Source organism: Bos javanicus, chromosome 10 (genome assembly GCF_032452875.1).
Source record: "Bos javanicus breed banteng chromosome 10, ARS-OSU_banteng_1.0, whole genome shotgun sequence".
Lineage (NCBI taxonomy): Eukaryota > Metazoa > Chordata > Mammalia > Artiodactyla > Bovidae > Bos > Bos javanicus.
Window position 1 is genome coordinate 37,104,410 of NC_083877.1, and position 20,010 is coordinate 37,124,419.

Sequence of the window (20,010 nt, forward strand, 5' to 3'; positions counted from 1 at the left end):
GACATCTGTCCAAAGGCCAACTCCCCCTCCTTCCCCCCGCCACTGGCAACCAGTGGGGCAAGCGCTTTTATAGACAGAGAGAAGGGGCTACATGCAGAAACAGCAGTCAGTTCTGACAGTCATCTTCAAACTGGTCATCGGTGCTCTGACCAGCATCATCTTGGTTGTTTTAGATACACTTAATCTTCAGTTCTAGGGTCCATTTGTTCCCATTTCTTTGAAGCCAGTTCTTGGAATTGTGGCAACTTACGTTGTGGGTACAGTCTGGCCATCATATAGTTAACTTCTTCACCCTGGTGTTTTAGTATCTATAAGACAGATCACAGGATGTGGCTCAGAACATTATCTATAGCCCTCGAGACAGAACTAAAGGTCCTTGACTACATTTAATGACTGCATTATTATTATTGGTCTCCTTTGACTGTTTCCCTTTGTTTCCGCATTTCTCATTTCTCTGAGTAAATGTATTCTTTGACCAAAGTATTTCACAGACAAAAGGCAGGCAGAGGACATGTTGGGGGCAGAGGGGCGAGGACTGTGGGGTCCTGCTCCATTTCATTAGGAATCACTGATGGACTGGGGTAGAAATCATCCCCTCTCCCTCACATATCATGGCATTTGGGTCTGGGATGTTGCTGACTGGTGCTAGATAGCACTCTCCGTAGATTTATGTAGGAGTAGAGAAGCCTCTTGGGGGAGAAAAAGAGGTTGGGACCTTGACCTCTTCCTAATGAGGATTCAAGTTATCAAAATCTATACAATTATGGGTCCCCAATAGTTCCCAGAGACAGTATGGTGGTTGTACTCTGTGTTGTGAAATATTTATGATGAATTGAAGGATCCTTTGAGGTCAGATGGCCAGGAAGGACAATGGGACAGGAGCATGGCACAAGAAGGATGAGGGAAAGTTGGACCAGTATCTTGGGCTCGCTATGAGGAATTAGCTTATTGGAAACTAAGGCACAGGGATAATGCTGAAACTCCTTTGTACTTATTTACCTTGCTACCATGGGTCTATTTGCAGGGAACTGGCTTCCTGTGTGGACTGAGCCTTATCGCACCAAATTATACTTGGTAATCAAGGAATTTTGCTAGGGGAACTCTCCTCATTGATCCTGACAGGGTAGGTGCATCCCTTAAACTGGGCACATCAGCAGAGCTGCTTTTGTAGAGAAGTCTAGTTCCAACAGATGAATGATGGGGGAAATGCTTTATGGACAAAGATAATAGTCTGGGAGTTCTCTGGACTATTTGGAGGGAAATCTTGGGGAAATACTGAATTCTCTGCCAACTTGGCAAGGAGGAAAATGGAAGCATTGTAATTTGTATGTTAATAATAGGAAAAGGAGTACGTCAAGGCTGTATATTATCACCCTGCTTATTTAACTTATATGGAGAGTACATCATGAGAAACGCTGGACTGGAAGAAACACAAGCTGGAATCAAGATTGCTGGGAGAATATCAATAACCTCAGATATGCAGATGACACCACCCTCATGGCAGAAAGTGAAGAGGAACTCAAAAGCCTCTTGATGAAAGTGAAAGTGGAGAGGGAAAAAGTTGGCTTAAAGCTCAACATTCAGAAAACTAAGATCATGGCATCCAGTCCCACCACTTCATGGGAAATAGATGGGGAAACAGTGGAAACAGTGCCAGACTTTATTTTTCTGGGCTCCAAAATCACTGCAGATGGTGACTGCAGCCATGAAATTAAAAGACGCTTACTCCTTGGAAGGAAAGTTATGACCAACCTAGATAGCATATTCAAAAGCAGAGACATTATTTTGCCAACAAAGGTCCATCTAGTCAAGGCTATGGTTTTTCCAGTGATCATGTACGGATGTGAGAGTTGGACTGTGAAGAAGGCTGAGTGCAGAAGAATTGATGCTTTTGAACTGTGGTGTTGGAGAAGACTCTTGAGAGTCCCTTGGACTGCAAGGAGATCCAACCAGTCCGTTCTGAAGGAGATCAGCCCTGGGATTTCTTTGGAGGGAATGATGCTGAAGCTGAAACTCCAGTACTTTGGCCACATCATGCGAAGTTGACTCATTGGAAAAGACTCTGATGCTGGGAGGGATTGGGGGCAGGAGGAGAAGGGAACGACAGAGGATGAGATGGCTGGATGGCATCACTGACTCGATGGATGTGAGTCTGAATGAACTCTGGGAGTTGGTGATGGACAGGGAGGCCTGGTGTGCTGCGATTTATGGGGTCACCAAGAGTCAGACACGACTGAGCGACTGATCTGATCTGATCTGATCTGATAGTTGAAAATTTCCCGAACATGCAAAAGGAAATAGCCAATCAAGTCAAAGAGGCACAAAGAGTCCCAAAAAGGATAAACCCAAGGAGAAAGATGCCAAGACATATACTTATCAAACTAACAAAGACTAAACACAAAGAAAGAATATTAAAAAGCAGCAAGGGAGAAGCAATAAGTAACATACAAGGAAAACCCCATATGTTTAACAGCTGATCTTTCAGCAGAAACTCTGCAGGCCAGAAGGGAATGGCAGGATATATTTAAAGTACTGAAAGGGAAAAATCTACAACAAAGATTACTGTACCCAGCAAGGATCTCATTCAAAATTGATGGAGAAATAAAAAGCTTTCAGACAAGCAAAAGTTAAGGGAATTCAATACCACCAAACCAGCTTTACAACAAATGTTAAACAGACTTATATAGTCAAGAAATACAACAGAAGAAAAAAGATCTACAAAATCAACCCCAATTAGAAAATGGAAATAGGAACATATATATCAATAATTACTTTAAATGTAAATGGATTAAATGCTCCAACTAAAAGACACAGACTGGCTGAATGGATACAAAAACAAGACCCATATATATGTTGTCCACAAGAAACCCACTTCAGACCTAAAGACACATATAGATTGAAAGAGGGAGGATGGAAAAATACTTTCCATGCAAATGGGAAGCCAAAGAAAGCTGGAGTAGTAATCCTCATATCAGACAAAATAGACCTTAAAATAAAGAAGATTACAAGAAATAAGGAAGGACACTACATAATGATCAAGGGATCAACCAAGAGGAAGACAAAACAATTGTAAATATCTATGCACCCAACATAGAAGCACCTCAATACATAAGACAAACACTAACAGACATAAAAGGAAACTGACAGTAACACAATAATAGCAGGAGACCTTAACACTCCACTCTCACCAATGAACAGATCATCAAAACAGAAAATTCATAAGGAAACACAAGCCTTAAATGATACATTAGATGAGATGGATCTCATTGATATCTTCAGGACATTCCATCCAAATGCAGAAGAATACACCTTCTTCTCAAGTGCACATGGAACCAGGATAGACCATATCTTCGGTCACAAATCAAACCTCAGTAAGTTTAAGAAAATTGAAACTGTATCAAGCATCTTCTCCAACCACAATGCTATGAGACTAGGTGTCAATTACAAGGAAAAAAACTGTAAGAAACTCAAACACATGGAGATTAAACAACACATTTCTAAATAACCAACAGGTTACTGAAGAAATCAAAAGGGAAATAAAAAAATTTCTAGAAACAAATGGCAATGAAAACACGACAACTCAAAACCTATAGAACGCAACAAAAGCAGTTCTAAGAGGGAAGTTTATAGCAATGCAATCCTACCTCAAAAAACAAGAAAAACATCGATTAGACAACCTAACTTTATACCTAAAGCAACTGGGAAAAAAAAAAGAAGAAAAAAACCCCCAAAATTAGTATAAGGAAAGAAATCATAAACATCCAACAGAAATAAATGAAAAAGAAATAAAAGAAACAATAGTAAAGATGAATAAATCTAAAAGCTGGTTCTTTGAGAGGATAAACAAAATTGACAAACCCTTAGCCCCTGACTCATCAATAAAAAAAAGAGAGAAGCATCAAATCAACAAAATTAGAAATGAAAAAGGAGAAGTTACAACAGATAATGCAGAAATACAAAGGATTATAAGAGACTATTATAAACAACTATATGGCAATAAAATAGATAACCTGAAAGAAATGGACAGATTCTTAGAAAAGTTCAATCTTCCAAGACTGAACCAGGATGAAACAGAAATTATGAACAACCCAATTACAAGCACTGAAGTTGAAGCTGTGATCAAATATTTCCCCCCAAAACAAAAGCTTACGACCAGATGGCTTCCCAGGAGAATTCTATCAAACATTTAGGGAAGAGCTAATGCTTATTCTCCTAAAACTCTTTCAAAAAATTGCAGAGGAAAGAACACTTCCAAACTCATTCTACGAGGCCACCATCACCCTGATACCAAAACCAGACAAAGACAACACACAAAAAATAAAACCACAGGCCAATACCACTGATGAACATAGATGCAAAAATCCTCAACAGAATTTTAGCGAACAGAATTCAGCAACACGTCAAAAAGCTCAGTTCAATTCAGTCACTCAGTCATGTCCGACTCTTTGCAACCCCACAAAGGAGGCAGGGAGGCATGCCAGGCCTCCCTGTCTATCACCAACTCCCAGAGTTCACCCAAACCCATGTCCATTGAGTCAGTGATGCCATCCAACCATCTCATCCTCTGCCGTCTTCTTCTCCTTCTGCTCTCAATCTTTCCTAGCATCAGGGTCTTTTCAAATGAGTCAACTCTTCGCATCAGATGGCCAAAGTATTGGAATTTCAGCTTCAACATCATTCCTTCCAATGAACACTCAGGATTGATCTCCTTTAGGATGGACTGGTTGGATCTCCTGGCAGTCCAAGGGACTCTCGAGAGTCTTCTCCAATACCATAGTTCAAAAGCATCAATTCTTTGGCACTCAGCTTTCTTTATAGTCCAACTCTCACATCCATACATGACTACTGGAAAAACCACAGCCTTGACTAAATGGACCTTTGTTGACAAAGTAATGTCTCTGCTTTTTCAGACCATGATCAAGTTGGGTTTATTCCAGGGATGTAAGGATTCTTTCATATATGGAAATCAATCAATGTGATACACCATATTAACAAACTGAAAGATAAAAACCATATGCTTATCTCAATAGATGCATAAAAAGCCTTTGAAAAAATTCAGCACCTATTTATGATTAAAACTCTTCAAAAAATTGGCATAGAAAGAACCTACCTCAGCATAGTAAAGGCCATATATGATAAGCCTACAGCAAACAATGGTGAAAAACTGAAAGCATTCCCCCTAAGAAGAGGAACAAGATGAGGGTGTCCACTTTCACCACTATTATTCAACATAGTTCTGGAAGTATTAGCAACAGCAGAGAAGAAAAAGAAATAAAAGGAATCCAGATTGGAAAAGAAGTAAAGCTCTCACTGTTTGAGATGACATAATACTGTACGTAGAAAACCCTAAAGATAGAATCAGAAAATTACTAGAGCTAATCAGTGAATTTAGCAAAGTTGCAGGATACAAATCAATACACAGAAATCACTTGCATTTCTATATACTAACAATGAAAAATCAGAAAGAGAAATTAAGGAATCAATCCCATTCACCATTACAATAAAAAGAATTAAATATCTAGGAATAAACTTACCTAAGGAGACAAAAGAACTGTACACAGAAAATTATAAGACACTAATGGAAGAAATCAAAGATGACATAAGCAGATGGAGAGATATTCCATGTTCCTGGGTAGGAAGAATCAATATTGTGAAAATGACTATACTACCAAATGCAATTTACAGATTTAATGCAATCCCTATCAAATTACCAATGGCATTTTTCACAAAATTAGAACAAAAAATTTCACAATTCATATGGAAACACAAAAGACCCCAAATAGCCAAAGCAGTCTTGAGAAAGAAGAATGGAGATGGAGGAATCAACCCTCCTGACTTCAGATTATACTACAAAGCTACAGTCATCAAGACAGTATGGTACTGGCAGAAAAACAGAAATATAGACCAATGGAACAAGATAGAAAGCCCAGAAATAAACCCATGTACCTATGGGTACCTTATTTTTGACAAAGGAGGCAAGAATATAAATGGGACAAAGACAGCCTCTTCAATAAATGGTGCTGGGAAAACTGGTCAGCTACAAGTAAAAGAACGAAATTAGAACACTTCCTAACACCATACACAAAGATAAACTCAAAATGGATTGAAGACCTAAATGTAAGACCAGAAACTATAAAACTCTTAGAGGAAAACATAGGCAGAACACTTGATGACATAAATCAAAGCAAGATCCTCTATGACCCATCTCCTAGAGTAACGGAAATAAAAACAAAAGTAAACAAGTGGGACCCAATTAAACTTAAAAGCTTTTGCACAGCAAAGGAAACTATAAGCAAGGTGAAAAGACAACCCTAAGAATGGGAGAAAATATTGAAATTTTTTTCAATATTATGTGAATATTAAGTGAATAACAAATGAAATAGCAAATGAAACAACTGACAAAGGATTAATTTCCAAAATATACAACCAGCTCATACAACTCAATACCAGAAAAACAAACAACCTACTGAAAAAGTGGGGGTAAAGACCTAAACAGACATTTCTCCAAAGAAGACATACAGGTGGCTAACAAACACATGAAAAGATGCTCAACATCGGTCATTATTCGAGAAATGCAAATTAAAACTACAGTGAGATATCACCTCACACTGGTCAGAATGGCCCTCATCAAAAAGTCTACAAACAATAAGTGCTGGAGAGGGTGTGGAGAAAAGGGAACACTTGCACTGTTGGTGGGAATGTAAATTGATGCAGCCACTATGGAAGACGGTATGGAGATTCCTTAAAAGACTAGGAATAACACCTCCATATGACCCAGCAATCCCACTTCTAGTCATACACCCTAAGGAAACCGAAATTGAAGGAGACACATGTATCCCATTGTTCATTTCAGCACCATTTATAATAGCTAGAACATGGAAGCAACCTAGATGTCCACTGACAGATGAATGGATAAAAAAGTTGTGGTATATATACACAATGGACTATTACTCAGCCATAAAAAGGAACACATTTGAGTCAGTTCTAATGAGGTGATGAACCTAGAACCTGTTATACAGAGTGAAGTGAGTCAGAAAGAGAAAGATAAATACTGTATTGTAACACATATATACAGAATCTAGAAAAATGGTACTGAAGAATTTACTTACAGAGCAACAGTGGAGAAACAGACATAGAGAATAGACTTATGGACATGGGGAAGGGGAGGAGAGGGTGAGATGTATGGAAAGAGTAACATGGAAACTTATCATATGTAAAATAGATAGCCAACGGGAATTTGCCATATGGCTCAGGAAACTCAAATAGGGACTCTGTATCAACCTAGAGGGGTGGGATGGGGAGGGAGATGGGAGGGAGCTTCAAAAGGGAGGGGATTTATATATACCTATGGCTGATTCATGTTGAGGTTTGACAGAAAACAGCAAAATTCTGTAAAGCAATTATCCTTCAACAAAAAATAAATAAATTAAAAAAAAATTGGAAACAACCTAGATGATATGATGGTATATTATAGCCATTTTTTTAAATCTTTTTTTAATGGCAGAGGAAAATAATCACTAATTGCTGTTAGGTGGAAAGGACACAGTTTTAAATATGAGCTCAATTCTGCATGTACAAATATATGTCTACATAAGTAAAACTGATTTCTGTGTATATTTATGTCTAGAAAGAAGACTGAAAGGAAATATATTAAGGGTTTGAGAGCTTATCTCTGGATGATGATATTGGTTGGGAATGTTTATTTTCTTGAGTAAACTTTTCAAATTTTCTCATGTCTATACTGAACATATACTACATGTTTTCAGTTGGAACTATTAAAATAGCAGATTATTACATGTTTAGTAAATGGATTATTATTGTTAAATGTTAAATAAATAGAATATTATATGATAAATAAATAAAGAGGGAAAGAAAACTAACATGTCTTTTGTGCCCCCATGTGCCAGGCCATCTTGCCAGATATTGATATTTACTACATTAATTCTGTAAAAAGTACATGGGCATATTCTCTCTTGCCCATGCTCTAGGGGAGCAGAAAGCCTTGAGCGAGGACAGGGTCAGGCAGTCCACCCAGGGGAGAAAATCTTTCTTAGGTGCTGGGAGGCCCTTTCCTCCTCCCACGAGCAGCTGGCCCAGTGCTCACCATTTGGATCCTCCTCTTTGCCCATCTGAAACATCCACAAGAGGGGCCTGGAAGGGGGCAAAGTAATAGGTCATCTAATGTGTGACTGAAGTGATTGTGGAGGCCAGGACACCAGGGCCTTGAAACTGCTGGCTTTGGGAACAAGAAGTGCTATCAAGCATAGTGAAAGATTAGACCCGTGTTGTGTCACACCTGTTGGTAGAAATGGGGCCTTTGTGGGTGGGTAGTCTTGACTTCAGTTAAGAAAGAACTTGGCCATTTGATGGGTAATAAGCTTCTATTGGGGTTTCTCAGGTATGTTAGCAGTAAAGAGCCCAATTGCCAGTGGGGGAGACATAAGAGACAAGGGTTCAATCTCTGGGATGGGAAGATCCCCTGGAGGAGGGCATGGAAAGCTACTCCAGTATTCTTGCCTGGAGAATCCCATGGACAGAGGAGCCTGGTGAGCTACAGTCCATAGAGTCCTAAACAGTTGGACATGACTGAAGTGACTTAGCATGCACACACACAAGCTTCTATTGCTGGAGTTATGCCCCAGTTCCTGCCTGGCAGATTCCTCTCCTGAGCAGGAGGCTGCTCTAGAATCCAGATGATCTGTTTCAGTTTCAAGATTCTGTTATTCTCCATCTGGTCATGCCCCTGATCCCGAGGACAGTTTGCTAATACCGACAGCTGCTTGAAGCACCTGTGGGATAGGCTTTATGCAGGTCTCTGTTGCTTAATATGTAAGTGACACCAATGGTAGAAAATCCACTGGGCAGGGAGGAGAGGACAGGGCAGGGTTAACCTGGCCTGAGGGAGATTTTTGGGCCCCTGGAATGCATCCACTCTACCTTCTTATATTCAGCCTGGGACCTTGCAGGGCAGCTTTGACAGATACATGGAATGTTTTGTTCCTCATGGCTCTCATCTGCATGCTGACACAACTCACAAAGGGTAGGCGATTAGGGAGCACCTGCTGTATACAGACGATCAAACAACTTCTCACCCCAAACCAAAGAAGCCATCAACACAGTGCTTACAAACAACAACAAAATGTCACAAGCCAGTTGAGACAACACCCATATAGAAAAATATAGAGAAAGAAATAAGAGCTTTGGAGTCAGAGAGGCCTGCATTCCTAACTTGGCTGAGGCACTGACTAGCTAGGCAGCATTAAGCAATTACTGTATCTCTTACTTTATCTCTGAGACTTATTTTCCTAATATGTAAAATTGGGTTAATGGTATCTATTTCACAAGATTAGTATAAAGATTAAAGAAAAAATATATAAGAGAATATATAATAGAGAATGTGGGCTTTGCTGGTGCCTCAGATGGTAAAGAATCTGTGTGCACGAATGGATAAGAAAGCTGTGGTACATACACACAATGGAATATTACTCATCTATTTAAAAGAATGCATTTGAATCAGTTCTAATGAGGTGTTTGAAACTGGAGCCTATCATACAGAGTGAAGTAAGTCAGAAAGAAAAACACCAATACAGTATATTAATGCATATATATGGAATTTAGAAAGATGGTAATGACGACCCTATACGTGAGAATGCAAAAGAGACACAGATATAAAGAACAGACTTTTGGACCCACTGGGAGAAGGCAAGGGTGGGATGATTTGAGAGAATAGCATTGAAACATGTATATTACCGTATGTGAAACAGATGACCAGTCCAAGTCCGACGCATGAAACAGGGCACTCAAAGCCGGTGCACTGGGACAACCCAGAGGGATGGGATGGGGAGGGAGGTGGGAGCGGGTTTGGGATGGGGGACACATGTACACCTGTGGCTGATTCATGTCTATGTATGGCAAAAACCACCACAATATTGTAAAATAATTAGGCTCCAATTAAAATAAATAAATACATTTTTAAAAAAGAATCTGTCTGCAATGCAGGAGACCTGAGTTCGATCCCTGGGTTGGGAAGATCCCCTGGAGATGGGCATAGCTACCCACTCCAGTATTCTTGTCTGGAGAATTCCATGGACAGAGGAGCCTGGAGCCTGGAAGGCTACAGTCCATAGGGTCACAAAGAGTCGGACATGACTGAAGTGATTGAGCAGCAGCAGCATATAAATAAATACATATGTGTATATGTCACTGGCACATAGAATCTGGCGTATAATAAACCTTAATAAATTGTAGCTATTTCTGTTTTTGTTATATTTGCTATAGGACAAATAAGTTGAGAAGGACTAAGTGGCCAGCAAAGAATCTAAAGGCCAGTATGGGCTGGAGAAGTGAGGGAAAGCTCCATTCACTGGTGACAACGACCTTTGAGCACCTACTAAATGCCAGGCACAAGGTTGTGGTTCTGGGTGTCCGTCACTTTTGGAGGTAGGAATGAGCTTACCTCACACCATGTAGGCGACACAGCATAGGGTGAGTCCTGCCAGGAGGCAAGTGGGGCCCCAGTCCACAGGGTGTGTGGCAGGAGTCAAGAAAGAGCTGGGGGTGGAGTCTGATTTCACCAGGTCTCTGGAGCCAGGCAGAGGTATCAGCCTTGATGCCAGAGATAATGGGAAACTTAATGGGCCCTGGAGCCCACAGCCAGACACTCATCACTCAATGTTCCAGGTCTGCACCAGTGGCTGCAAAGACACTAACAAGCAGTCACAAGGTTTATGTTTCCTTATGTTTACTGACAACCTACTCTGATAAAAGTATGGGATGTTTAAAGACAAAGTCTCTTGGCTTCCTTGGTTTCTTCCAACCTCATTGGCTATTCTGTCTCAGTCTCCTTGACGGCTCTTCTGTCTCCACCAGGCAGCTAGGAAGTGAGGAGCAGAAGGCACAGTCTCCTGCCTCTTTCCTTTTGTCTCCTCCTCCCATTTTTGGGAGACTCATCCAGCTTCATGGCTTGAAAATCTGTCTATATTCTGCTTTATGTAGTCAACCCAATTACCTCCCCGACCTATCGCCCTAATTTCAGACTTGTATTTGCAACTGTACACAATACATCTCTGCTTGGATAAACGTATATAAACCATCTCAAATATAAAATGTCCAATACAGGGGATTTTCCTGGTGGTCCAGTGGTTGAGAATCTGCCTTCTAATGCAGGAAATAGGATTTGATTCCTGGTCAGGGAATTAAAATTCCAATATGACATAGGGTAACTTAGCCCGTGAGTCCCAGCTAGAGAAAACTCGCATGCCACACAATGAAGAGACTTTGCACCACAACGAAGACCAAGTGCAGCAGAAAAATTAAAAAAAATAATAAAATTGCCAGCACAGAAACCCCCGGTCTCCTCCATCACAACACATTTGGGTTTGGGAAACCCTACCCTGGGGCTCCCGGTACTTCCCTGTTAAGGCAAAAACCTAGGAAGCATCTTTGAGTTCACATTCCAGATCTGATCTATCAGCAAGTCCTGGAAGTTCTACCTCCAGAAAAATCCAGAATCTGTCCACTTGTATTTAAGCCGTGGCTGTTTCCTCCTGGACTATAGCAAGAACCTCCTCACTTATCTCCCTGTTTCCTCTCAGGCAGTCCATTCCCCAGACCAGCCACAGTGATGGGTGTAAAACATAAACAAAGTCTATCCTCATATTAGAACCTTCTAGTGGCTCCCTCTGATGCTTCAGAACCACCCCAGCACTGCCACATGCAGCACTGGGCCAGCCTAAGTCTCTGACTCTTTCCTCCCTCCACCTGCTCTTTGCTCTCCAGACACACTGGTCTGTCTCTCTGTTTCCAGACACATCGGTCTGTCTCTCTGCGGGTAAATGTTGGAAGAGACCAACCTTTACGTACCTGCGGGCCTTTGCACTTAGAATTTGCTCTCTGTGTAACATTTTCCCATGAGACTTCTCATTGTTCTTGGTTCAAATGTCACCATCTACCTCACATCCCCTCCTTGCTGACAGTCATCCTCTAGCATGTTTTGTTCCAAAATCTTTGACATAGAAAGAGTCATGTATGTATCTATTGTCGGTCTCCCTCATTAGACTGTAAGTTTCGAGAGAACTGGATCCTGTCTGACCTGCTCTGTGCTCGGTCTCCCACTCCTAGAACAACACTGGGGGAACAGTGGGAACTTGGTAAATATTTGTTCAGTGAATGAATCCATGCTTCAGATGTGGTTCCTGGTCTTCTCAAGATGGAAGATGTGTAACAAGCCACAGGAAGGGTTGCCTAAGAATACAGGAAATGGTAACCCTGAAAACAAATCTGAAAACTAATTTTCACTAAAGTATTGCTGGATGACAATATGCTATCCAGTAATGCCGGCCTCTAAGGGGTTCTAGAAAGACAAAGACATCATCTACAGGGTGGCCCTGGAAGGAAACCATTCAAAAACCAAAATGGAGAGCAGATGAGGAACTATTTGAAGATTGATGGGTTCTTGTGGTTCCCTTAAAATTTTCCATCTTGAGGATTCCTCTGTCACCAAATGTACACACATTCTCCCCAATCATACACGTCCCCCCACCCACATTCCCCTCTGTAACATTATTCCTCCTTTTCAAAGCTGACTCTGGTTCTTCTTGTCTTGTTCCAATATTTCATACAGATCTTAGGGAAGAACCAACTGACAAGTTTCTGAGAAATCCCATGGAAATTTGCAAAAAATAAAGCACCTCTTACTTCTGACATTTCACCTTAAATCTTAACAAACTATAGTACAGACACACAATGGAATATTATTCTGCCACTAAGGTGACAATTATAAAGTTTAAGTACCAACCAAGAAAACATTTTTGGCTGTAATTTTAGGCTAAGACCAAAACAAACAAACAAACTGGGCTTAGATCTGGTATAAGTATTATAAGCACAACTATATCAACATTATCTAAGGAGAAAAAAACTGAAAGGGAATAGCTATTGTATTGAGTTAATGGGATTTACAGCAGGTTTTTCCTTTATGTTTCCAGACATTTTTTGAAATTACTTTTATATACATAAATGTATAATACATAATTATACATATATATACATAAATATACATATATACATAAAATGAAAATATTAAGATTAAGCACAGTTTAAGTCCTCCACCAGGGACTTCCCTGGTGGTTCAGTGGTTGGAAGTTAGCTGGCCAACATGGGGGAAACAGGTTTGATTCTTTGTTCAGGAAGATTCCACATGCTGCAAGGCAACTGAGCCTGCAAGCCACTACTAAGCTGGCAAGGTGCAACTGCTGAAGCCCCTGCACCGAGAGCCTGTGCTCCACAACAAGAGAAGCCACCTCAACGTGAAAGCCAGGCACCATATGGAAGAGAAGCCCCCGCTCACAGCAACTAGAGAAAGCCTGCACATAGCAGTGAAGACCCAGTGTGGCCAAAAGTAAAAATCTCCGTGTGGTTGCCTCTGTCTCAGACCCATGTCACTTCTGCTGTTTCCCCAAACAGCTGAAACAAGACAAGGGACACAGCCTCATTCCTGAATCATGTCCGGAGAGGGGACGATGGGTGGAAGGGGAGAGGTCATCGTAAAGTCACAACAACTACAACAGCGGTCAACGTGGTTCCAGCTCCGTGTGCTCCAGAGACTCCGCTATCTACTCCTGACAGGATCTTTCCCCAGAGGTGAAAAAACTGGGAGGTGAAGGAGCTGGTCTGAGGTTCCAGGGCTGGGAGCTGGCCGAGAAAGTTAGAGAAGCTGGTCTGATCTCACAGGCCCTGCTCTCAACCACTCTAACAAGGATGGTGCTCTTCCACATACTGAGCACTTGTGTTTCAAGGGCTCTTGCAGCCTTTGGGGGGGTCACCTCTGAGTCAGGAGGCTCCTGATGCCAGGGCAGGGGAGGGGTCAGGGGCCAGAGGCCAGTCCCCTGACCTCCCAGCAGGGCTGCCGCTAGTGCCTTTCCCCCTGCAGCACATTAGCAGCAGGCCTGGCCTAGTGGACCACAGGGACTTCTGGAAGGAGGCAGAGCAGGAAAGGAAGGGGAGGAAAGCCTGCCCCTCGGGGTGAAGGGCATAGCAGGAAGAGTGGGAAGGGGTGGGGCAGACAGGGGGAGGGGAACAGACACTCTTCACCTGTGACTCTGAGAAGTGTCACTGGCAGGACCCTGGCACTTCCTTGGGTCAGTCAGCCTGGTCAAGGGGATGATCTTGGGGGACTGGTCATCCATCCAACTGCCCTCAGGTATGTTGAGGGAGATGGACGCTGGGTTGACAGTTGCAGCTATGAAGTAGGACCTACTGGGGCTGGACAAGGTGACCCCACGGTGGAGGCCCAGATGGACTCACAGAGCCAGGGTCCAGACAGAGAGTGCGGTGGAAGCAGAGGGGTCCACAGGAGGTAAAGGGGCCATGGCCCAGTGCTTCTTGGGAGCAAGGCCCACATAGTGAAATAAAGCTGCCCCTCAGCCAAGCTGCCCCTGGTACTGCTGCTGAGACCAGAGCAGCCAGAGGGGCACAAGAGCACTGCCCCCTCCCTGTTGTTGGGAGCCTGCAGGAAGCCCGGAGGAGAAGCTGGGGAGGCAGATCTAGATCATGGATCATTATCCAAAGCCACTGTTCAGCTTTTGCAGCCCACTCAGTTTACCAGGTGGGACTGAGTCATGATTTTCTCTTCACTGGCCCACAGGTGGGATCTGTAAGGAAGGTCAAATCAGTCCCAGACCCCCAGAGGTGCTTGTGGTTACAGCTATGACCCTGCCCTGCCACCAGGCCAGATGGCACAGGGTTAGAATCTATTATGTGCCAGGAGGTCTGCAGACCCTTCACCTACAGGAGTCCAAACCCTCTTCTCAGTATTATATCAATAGAAACACCCTCCATGTCCACTCTCCCATCCACTAGCTGTGTGACTTTAACCCCTCTGTGAGGGGTTGGATACCATCACTGATTCAATGGACATGAACTTGGGTGAATTCCAGGAGATGGTGAGGGACAGGAAGGCCTGGCATGCTGCAGTCCATGGGGTCACAAAGAGTCGGACACAACTTAGCGACTGAACACCACCACCAACAACTCCTCTGAGCTTCAGTTTCTTCATCAGTTAATCCCTCCCAAGCACACAGACTGAACGCAGTAAAAGGACAGTACTATCCGGGTAACACCTCTTAGGGGTTTCCCTGATAGCTCAGTTGGTAAAGAATACACCTGCAATGCAGGAGACCCCAGTTTGATTCCTGGGTTGGAAGATCCGCTGGAGAAGGGATAGGCTACCCACTCCAATATTCTTGGGCTTCCCTTGTGGCTCAGCTGGTAAAGAATCTGCCCGCAGTGCGGGAGACCTGTGTTCGATCCCTGGGTTGCGAAGATCCCCTGGAGAAGGGAAAGACTACCCACTCCAGTATTCTAGTCTGGTGAATCCCATGGACTGTATAGTCCACAGGGTCGCAAAGAGCCGGACACAGCTGAGCACTGTGTCACTTTTGAGGCACAGAAACAGGTAAGGACAGGTAGGTGATGGGGTGGGGCGGAAGGGACTCATCCCGGAAAGCAAAATGAATAAAAACACAACCTCTTAACTCTGCAGCAATGCAGGTGATCTTATTCAGAGTCAGGACAATGAGGGTAAAATTTAAGGGGTCAAGGACCCTCTCCCCAAGAATACAGACATACCTGAGAGCCATCAGGGGCCACGGGAAGTAGAGATGTGAGATGGGGAGTTTCCAGGACCTGTATCTGCTCTGACTCACAGACACTCCTTCCTGCCATGCTGCCTTCTTCATCCCACTGAAGGCTCTGAGGGACAAACACATCCGTTCCCAAGCCAGGATGGCCTTCCGACGTCTGGAGAGTCATTCCAGCCACGTCCACCTCTCTGGGGCTCCGAACAGGCTGAGTGGTGCTGGAGCTAGTCCTTAATGGCGAGGCAAACGGCGAATATCCTCGGGAAATTTCAAGGGAGTTTTGCAAATAAAAGCAAAAGCAATGCCATCAGATTTCTCCTGAAGATATATGAGCCTGATGAATAATTAAGGAGGTGAAGGCAGTCAGGGCTTAGCTAAAAGAGTCCCACATTTCTGTGAACACTTCACACAGTCTGGTGGAATGTTCTTGTGCTGCGTAGAAAGTCTACAGGAAGCTACAATTACTTTCACCTGGAGCAGCTCTCCTTAGGGGAGGCCTGCATTGCAGAGCTGGAATCCAGGCTTGGAGATAGTGCCTCACTGCTCGGAGATATTTTTAGAAGTGTGACACTCAATATGTCCGTGGGGAGGAGAGAAGGAACCGGGGTGGGCGGAGGTGCTGAGGGTCAGGTAGACTCCCTGGCTCTTGGCTGACACCCCCTTCTCTCTCTTTTGAGCCCTGAAAATAAATCCCCAACCTGCTGTTCAGCACTGACGGAGGGGCCACAGGCCAGAAGGGAGATTAATCATTTACTCTGTGTCTCATTCGCAGTCCTTTCTTTGATGCGACAGATACTGTGTCTGGCAGCTTCAAGACAACGTGTCATAGCTCCACGGTAAAAACAAAAAGCAAACCCTCTTCATGTTTATTTATAAGCATTTTAAAATAGACATTCAAAATGTGCATCTTTCTGTTCCTCAGCTCTGAGTGATCCCGCATCCTCTCTAGTTGGGGACACCCCATAATCCCCCTGCCCCCCTTTCAAGACTCTTTTCTGAGGCTGTGGTTTTCTAGTGGGCACTGCCTCTGGCCTCAACAGAAACCAAGCAGCAGCCAGACTTCCAGTCTGACTGACCAGAGTCAGTAAAGAGGCTGAATTGGTGGAAAGGAAAGCTTGCTTTATTTTGGATGCCAGCAACCCAGGGTAGGGGGACGGTGGACACCTGTCCAGAAGCCGTCTCTCCCCCCATCCATGACAATCAGTGGGCAAGAGCTTTTATAGCCAGATGGAGGAGGCTTCATGTAGAAACAGCACAGTCAGCTCTGACAGTCATCTTGAAATTGGTCATCTGACCATCGTCATCTTGGTTGTTTTAAGTAGAGTTAATCTTCAGTTCCAGGATCGGTTTGTCCCCATTTCTTAAGCCCAGATCTCAGAACTATGGCAGCTTCTGTCATGGCTACAGTCCAGTCATCATGTAGTTAACTTCTTACACCTGGTGGTGGTTTCAGTCTAAGAGCTCATGGGACATGGCGCAGAATATTATCTATAGCCCTTGAGAGGGAACTAAATGTCCTTGACTATGTTTGATGCTCAGTCACTTCAGTTGTGTCCAGCTCTTTGTGACTCCATGTGCCATAGCCTGCCAGGCTCCTCTGTCTGTGGGATTTTCCCAGCAAGAACACTGGAATGGGTTGCCATGCCTTCCTCCAGCAGATGCTTGATGACTTTATTATTTGGTCTTCGTTGACTGTGTTGCTTTGTTTCTGCATTTTCTCACTTCTCTGGTTAAACTTCTTCTTTGGCTAAAGTTTTTTCACAAACAAAAGGCACGTGGGGGACGCGGTGGTGGGCAAGGACCACAGGGTCCTGCTTCATTTCAAAGTGTCATTTTTCTGTTTGTGCCAAGAGACAGCAGAACTTGCAACCTCTACTCCCATTTATGGCGCTTAGCAGTAAGGATTATTTTCAGCCCAAAGCAATGCAGCTACAAGGAAACCTTTCTGCTCTCCCACTATTTGCCTAAAAGCAGGACATACATTTTCTCCCCTCTTCACCACGAAGAACAGAACAGAATCAGCAAAGACAGTTCCAGGCCTTTACGAGCCCTGAGAAGCACCAGAGCTAGGTCTCTCAGGCATGGAAAAGTAACAGCACACGACTTAGCAACTGAACAACAGCCAATAGGAAGCTACGAGTTAGATTAACCCAGTCTGTGTGTGCCTCAATTCCTCATCTTTAGTGATAAGAATGTTTCTTTCCTCCTGGTATAGCTTCCACATGGGAGTTTTATGTCCAGCTTTTAGGAAGAAAAAGAAAGGTCAGAGTATCCACTACTATTTAAGTGCCATTAGCTCAAAATTATCAATATACAGAGCACCATATTTGAGGGCAAATCTGTTTTCCTTCAATAACTTCACTTTTGTGAATTCTTCTTTTGTGGCCAGTATTTCTTGACAAGTCTAACTTTTCCCAGGTCATTTTTTGTAATCCCAAAAGACATAATTCTTTAAAAGCTTACTATTGAAAATTTAGCTATTCCTGGTTTTATTTCTCACTGATTAGGCCTAAAAGTAATGTTCACTTGGATGGATGAAAGACTTATTTTTAAATATCTAATTATATTTTTTTTCTGCCCAGCTTTACTGAGATAGAATTGACAAACAGCAGGGTATACGTTTTAAGGTGCACTGCTTTTCTTTTTTATTGTAAAAATCATCAATAAAAGGCACTTCCATGGTATGGCTAAAATGTCAAGGTGCCTTGTTAGGTTAAATAATCATGTAGTTGTGCCACAACTATTGAGCCTGTGCTCTAGAGCCCCTGAGTGGCAACCACTGAAGCCTGCTCACCCTAGAGCCTGTGCTCCGCACAAAAGAAGCCACCACAGTGAGAAGCCCGTGCACCACAATTAGAGGGTAACCCCCCCTCACCGCAACCAGAGAAAAGCCCACGCAGCAAGGAAAACCCAGCACAGCCAAGAATAAATTTAAATACATGTATTTTTTAAATTGTGTAGAATGTGGTTAAGTCCTACAGGTTAAAAAAAAAAAAAGTCACCTGCAATTTCCAGGGGCAGGTTCTTTAAGGAAGTTTTCCAACAAGAAACCCACCCCCCCCCCCCCTTACTGAGAAATAGAGGAAGAAAATCATGCGGAGAAAGGGGCTGTCAAATAGGCCAGCAATACCAAGCCATTCCACACTAATTGTCCCATAGGTGTTAACAGTAAATTACATTTCAAGGACTTCCCTGGTGGTCCAGTGGCTAAGACACCACACTTCCAATGCAGAGGACCCAGGTTTGATCCCTGGTCAGGGAACTAGGCCGCACATGCTACAACCAAGTTCACATTCAGCAGCGAAAACCTGGAGCAGCCAAATAAATGAGTGAATAAACAAACATTAAAAACTAAAGTACATTACATTCTAGAACTGGCTCCTGGCAAAGTGAACTAGGAGAAGGCAATGGCACCCCACTCCAGTACTCTTGCCTGGAAAATCCCATGGACAGAGGAGCCTGGAAGGCTGCAGTCCATGGGGTCGCTGAGGGTCAACACGACTGAGAGACTTCCTTTTCACTTTTCACTTTCATGCATTGGAGAAGGAAATGGCAACCCACTCCCGTGTTCCTGCCTGGAGAATCCCAGGGACGGGGGAGCCTGGTGGGCTGCCGTCTATGGGGTCGCACAGAGTCAGACACGACTGAAGTGACTTAGCAGCACAGTGAACTAATTAATTGTGTAGGAAAACATTGTGTCTTGAGGTTTTAGAAGCTAAGGGCTTAGTAAGTATTCCATGTACCTACAAGCCTTCAATTTTACGAAATGAAAAAGAAAAAATTTACAAACATAAACACGAGTCCAAATGTGTGTTTAAATGAGTGGTGGTTCTGGTCTCATTGTTAGGAACACTATCTTTTCTCAAATATCTGTATCTACAGGAAAGGAAGATTTGACAGAGTAGAGCTGGGGAGAGTTATTTACTGGAAAAAATAACATTGTTCCATATTTATCTCAGGAACTGGGTCCAGTCCTGCCTGGCAAGCCCCCGGGGCACAGTGGTCATCACCCGCCAGCTGTGGGCAGGCTCTTCTGAAGTCACTTTGGTTTCAGGTAATAAAAACCCACTTCATTTTGCTCCAAGGAAAGGGAGGTGGGCTTTATCAAAAGGAGCTGAATACAGGGAGGTAATAATCAATTAGAATATCTCCTTACAGGTCTGGGGAGAAAGTATCAGGTGACATAGGGAGACACACAAAGGCCAGGGGCTCTCCTACAGCCTGGACCCCACTCTGGATGCAGCAAGCCCACCAAGGACCCAGCTTGAGCTTGTGAGGTGGGAAGGGGTTCCCCCAGCTCCAGAGCAAATTAGTGGCAAGTTACTCAACCTTTCTAAGCCTTGGTTTCTTCATTTGTAAAATAGGGATAATGATG

At 43.3% G+C, this 20,010-nt stretch overlaps 1 protein-coding gene and 1 non-coding gene across 2 annotated transcripts in view; one reads left to right on the forward strand and one right to left on the reverse strand.

Annotated features, from left to right (window-relative positions):
- Positions 1–16,619, reverse strand: part of PLA2G4E (phospholipase A2 group IVE) — an 80,802-nt gene extending 64,183 nt beyond the window's left edge. The window contains exon 1 of the mRNA XM_061430869.1: positions 15,625–16,619. Coding sequence (XP_061286853.1) covers positions 15,625–15,807 — 183 coding nt within the window. The 5' untranslated portion in view covers positions 15,808–16,619. The remainder of the gene's footprint in view (positions 1–15,624) is intronic.
- Positions 16,620–18,824: 2,205 nt separating this feature from the next.
- Positions 18,825–18,897, forward strand: TRNAG-UCC (transfer RNA glycine (anticodon UCC)). Its single transcript has one exon. It is a non-coding gene; the product is annotated as a tRNA-Gly (tRNA).
- Positions 18,898–20,010: the final 1,113 nt, after the last annotated feature.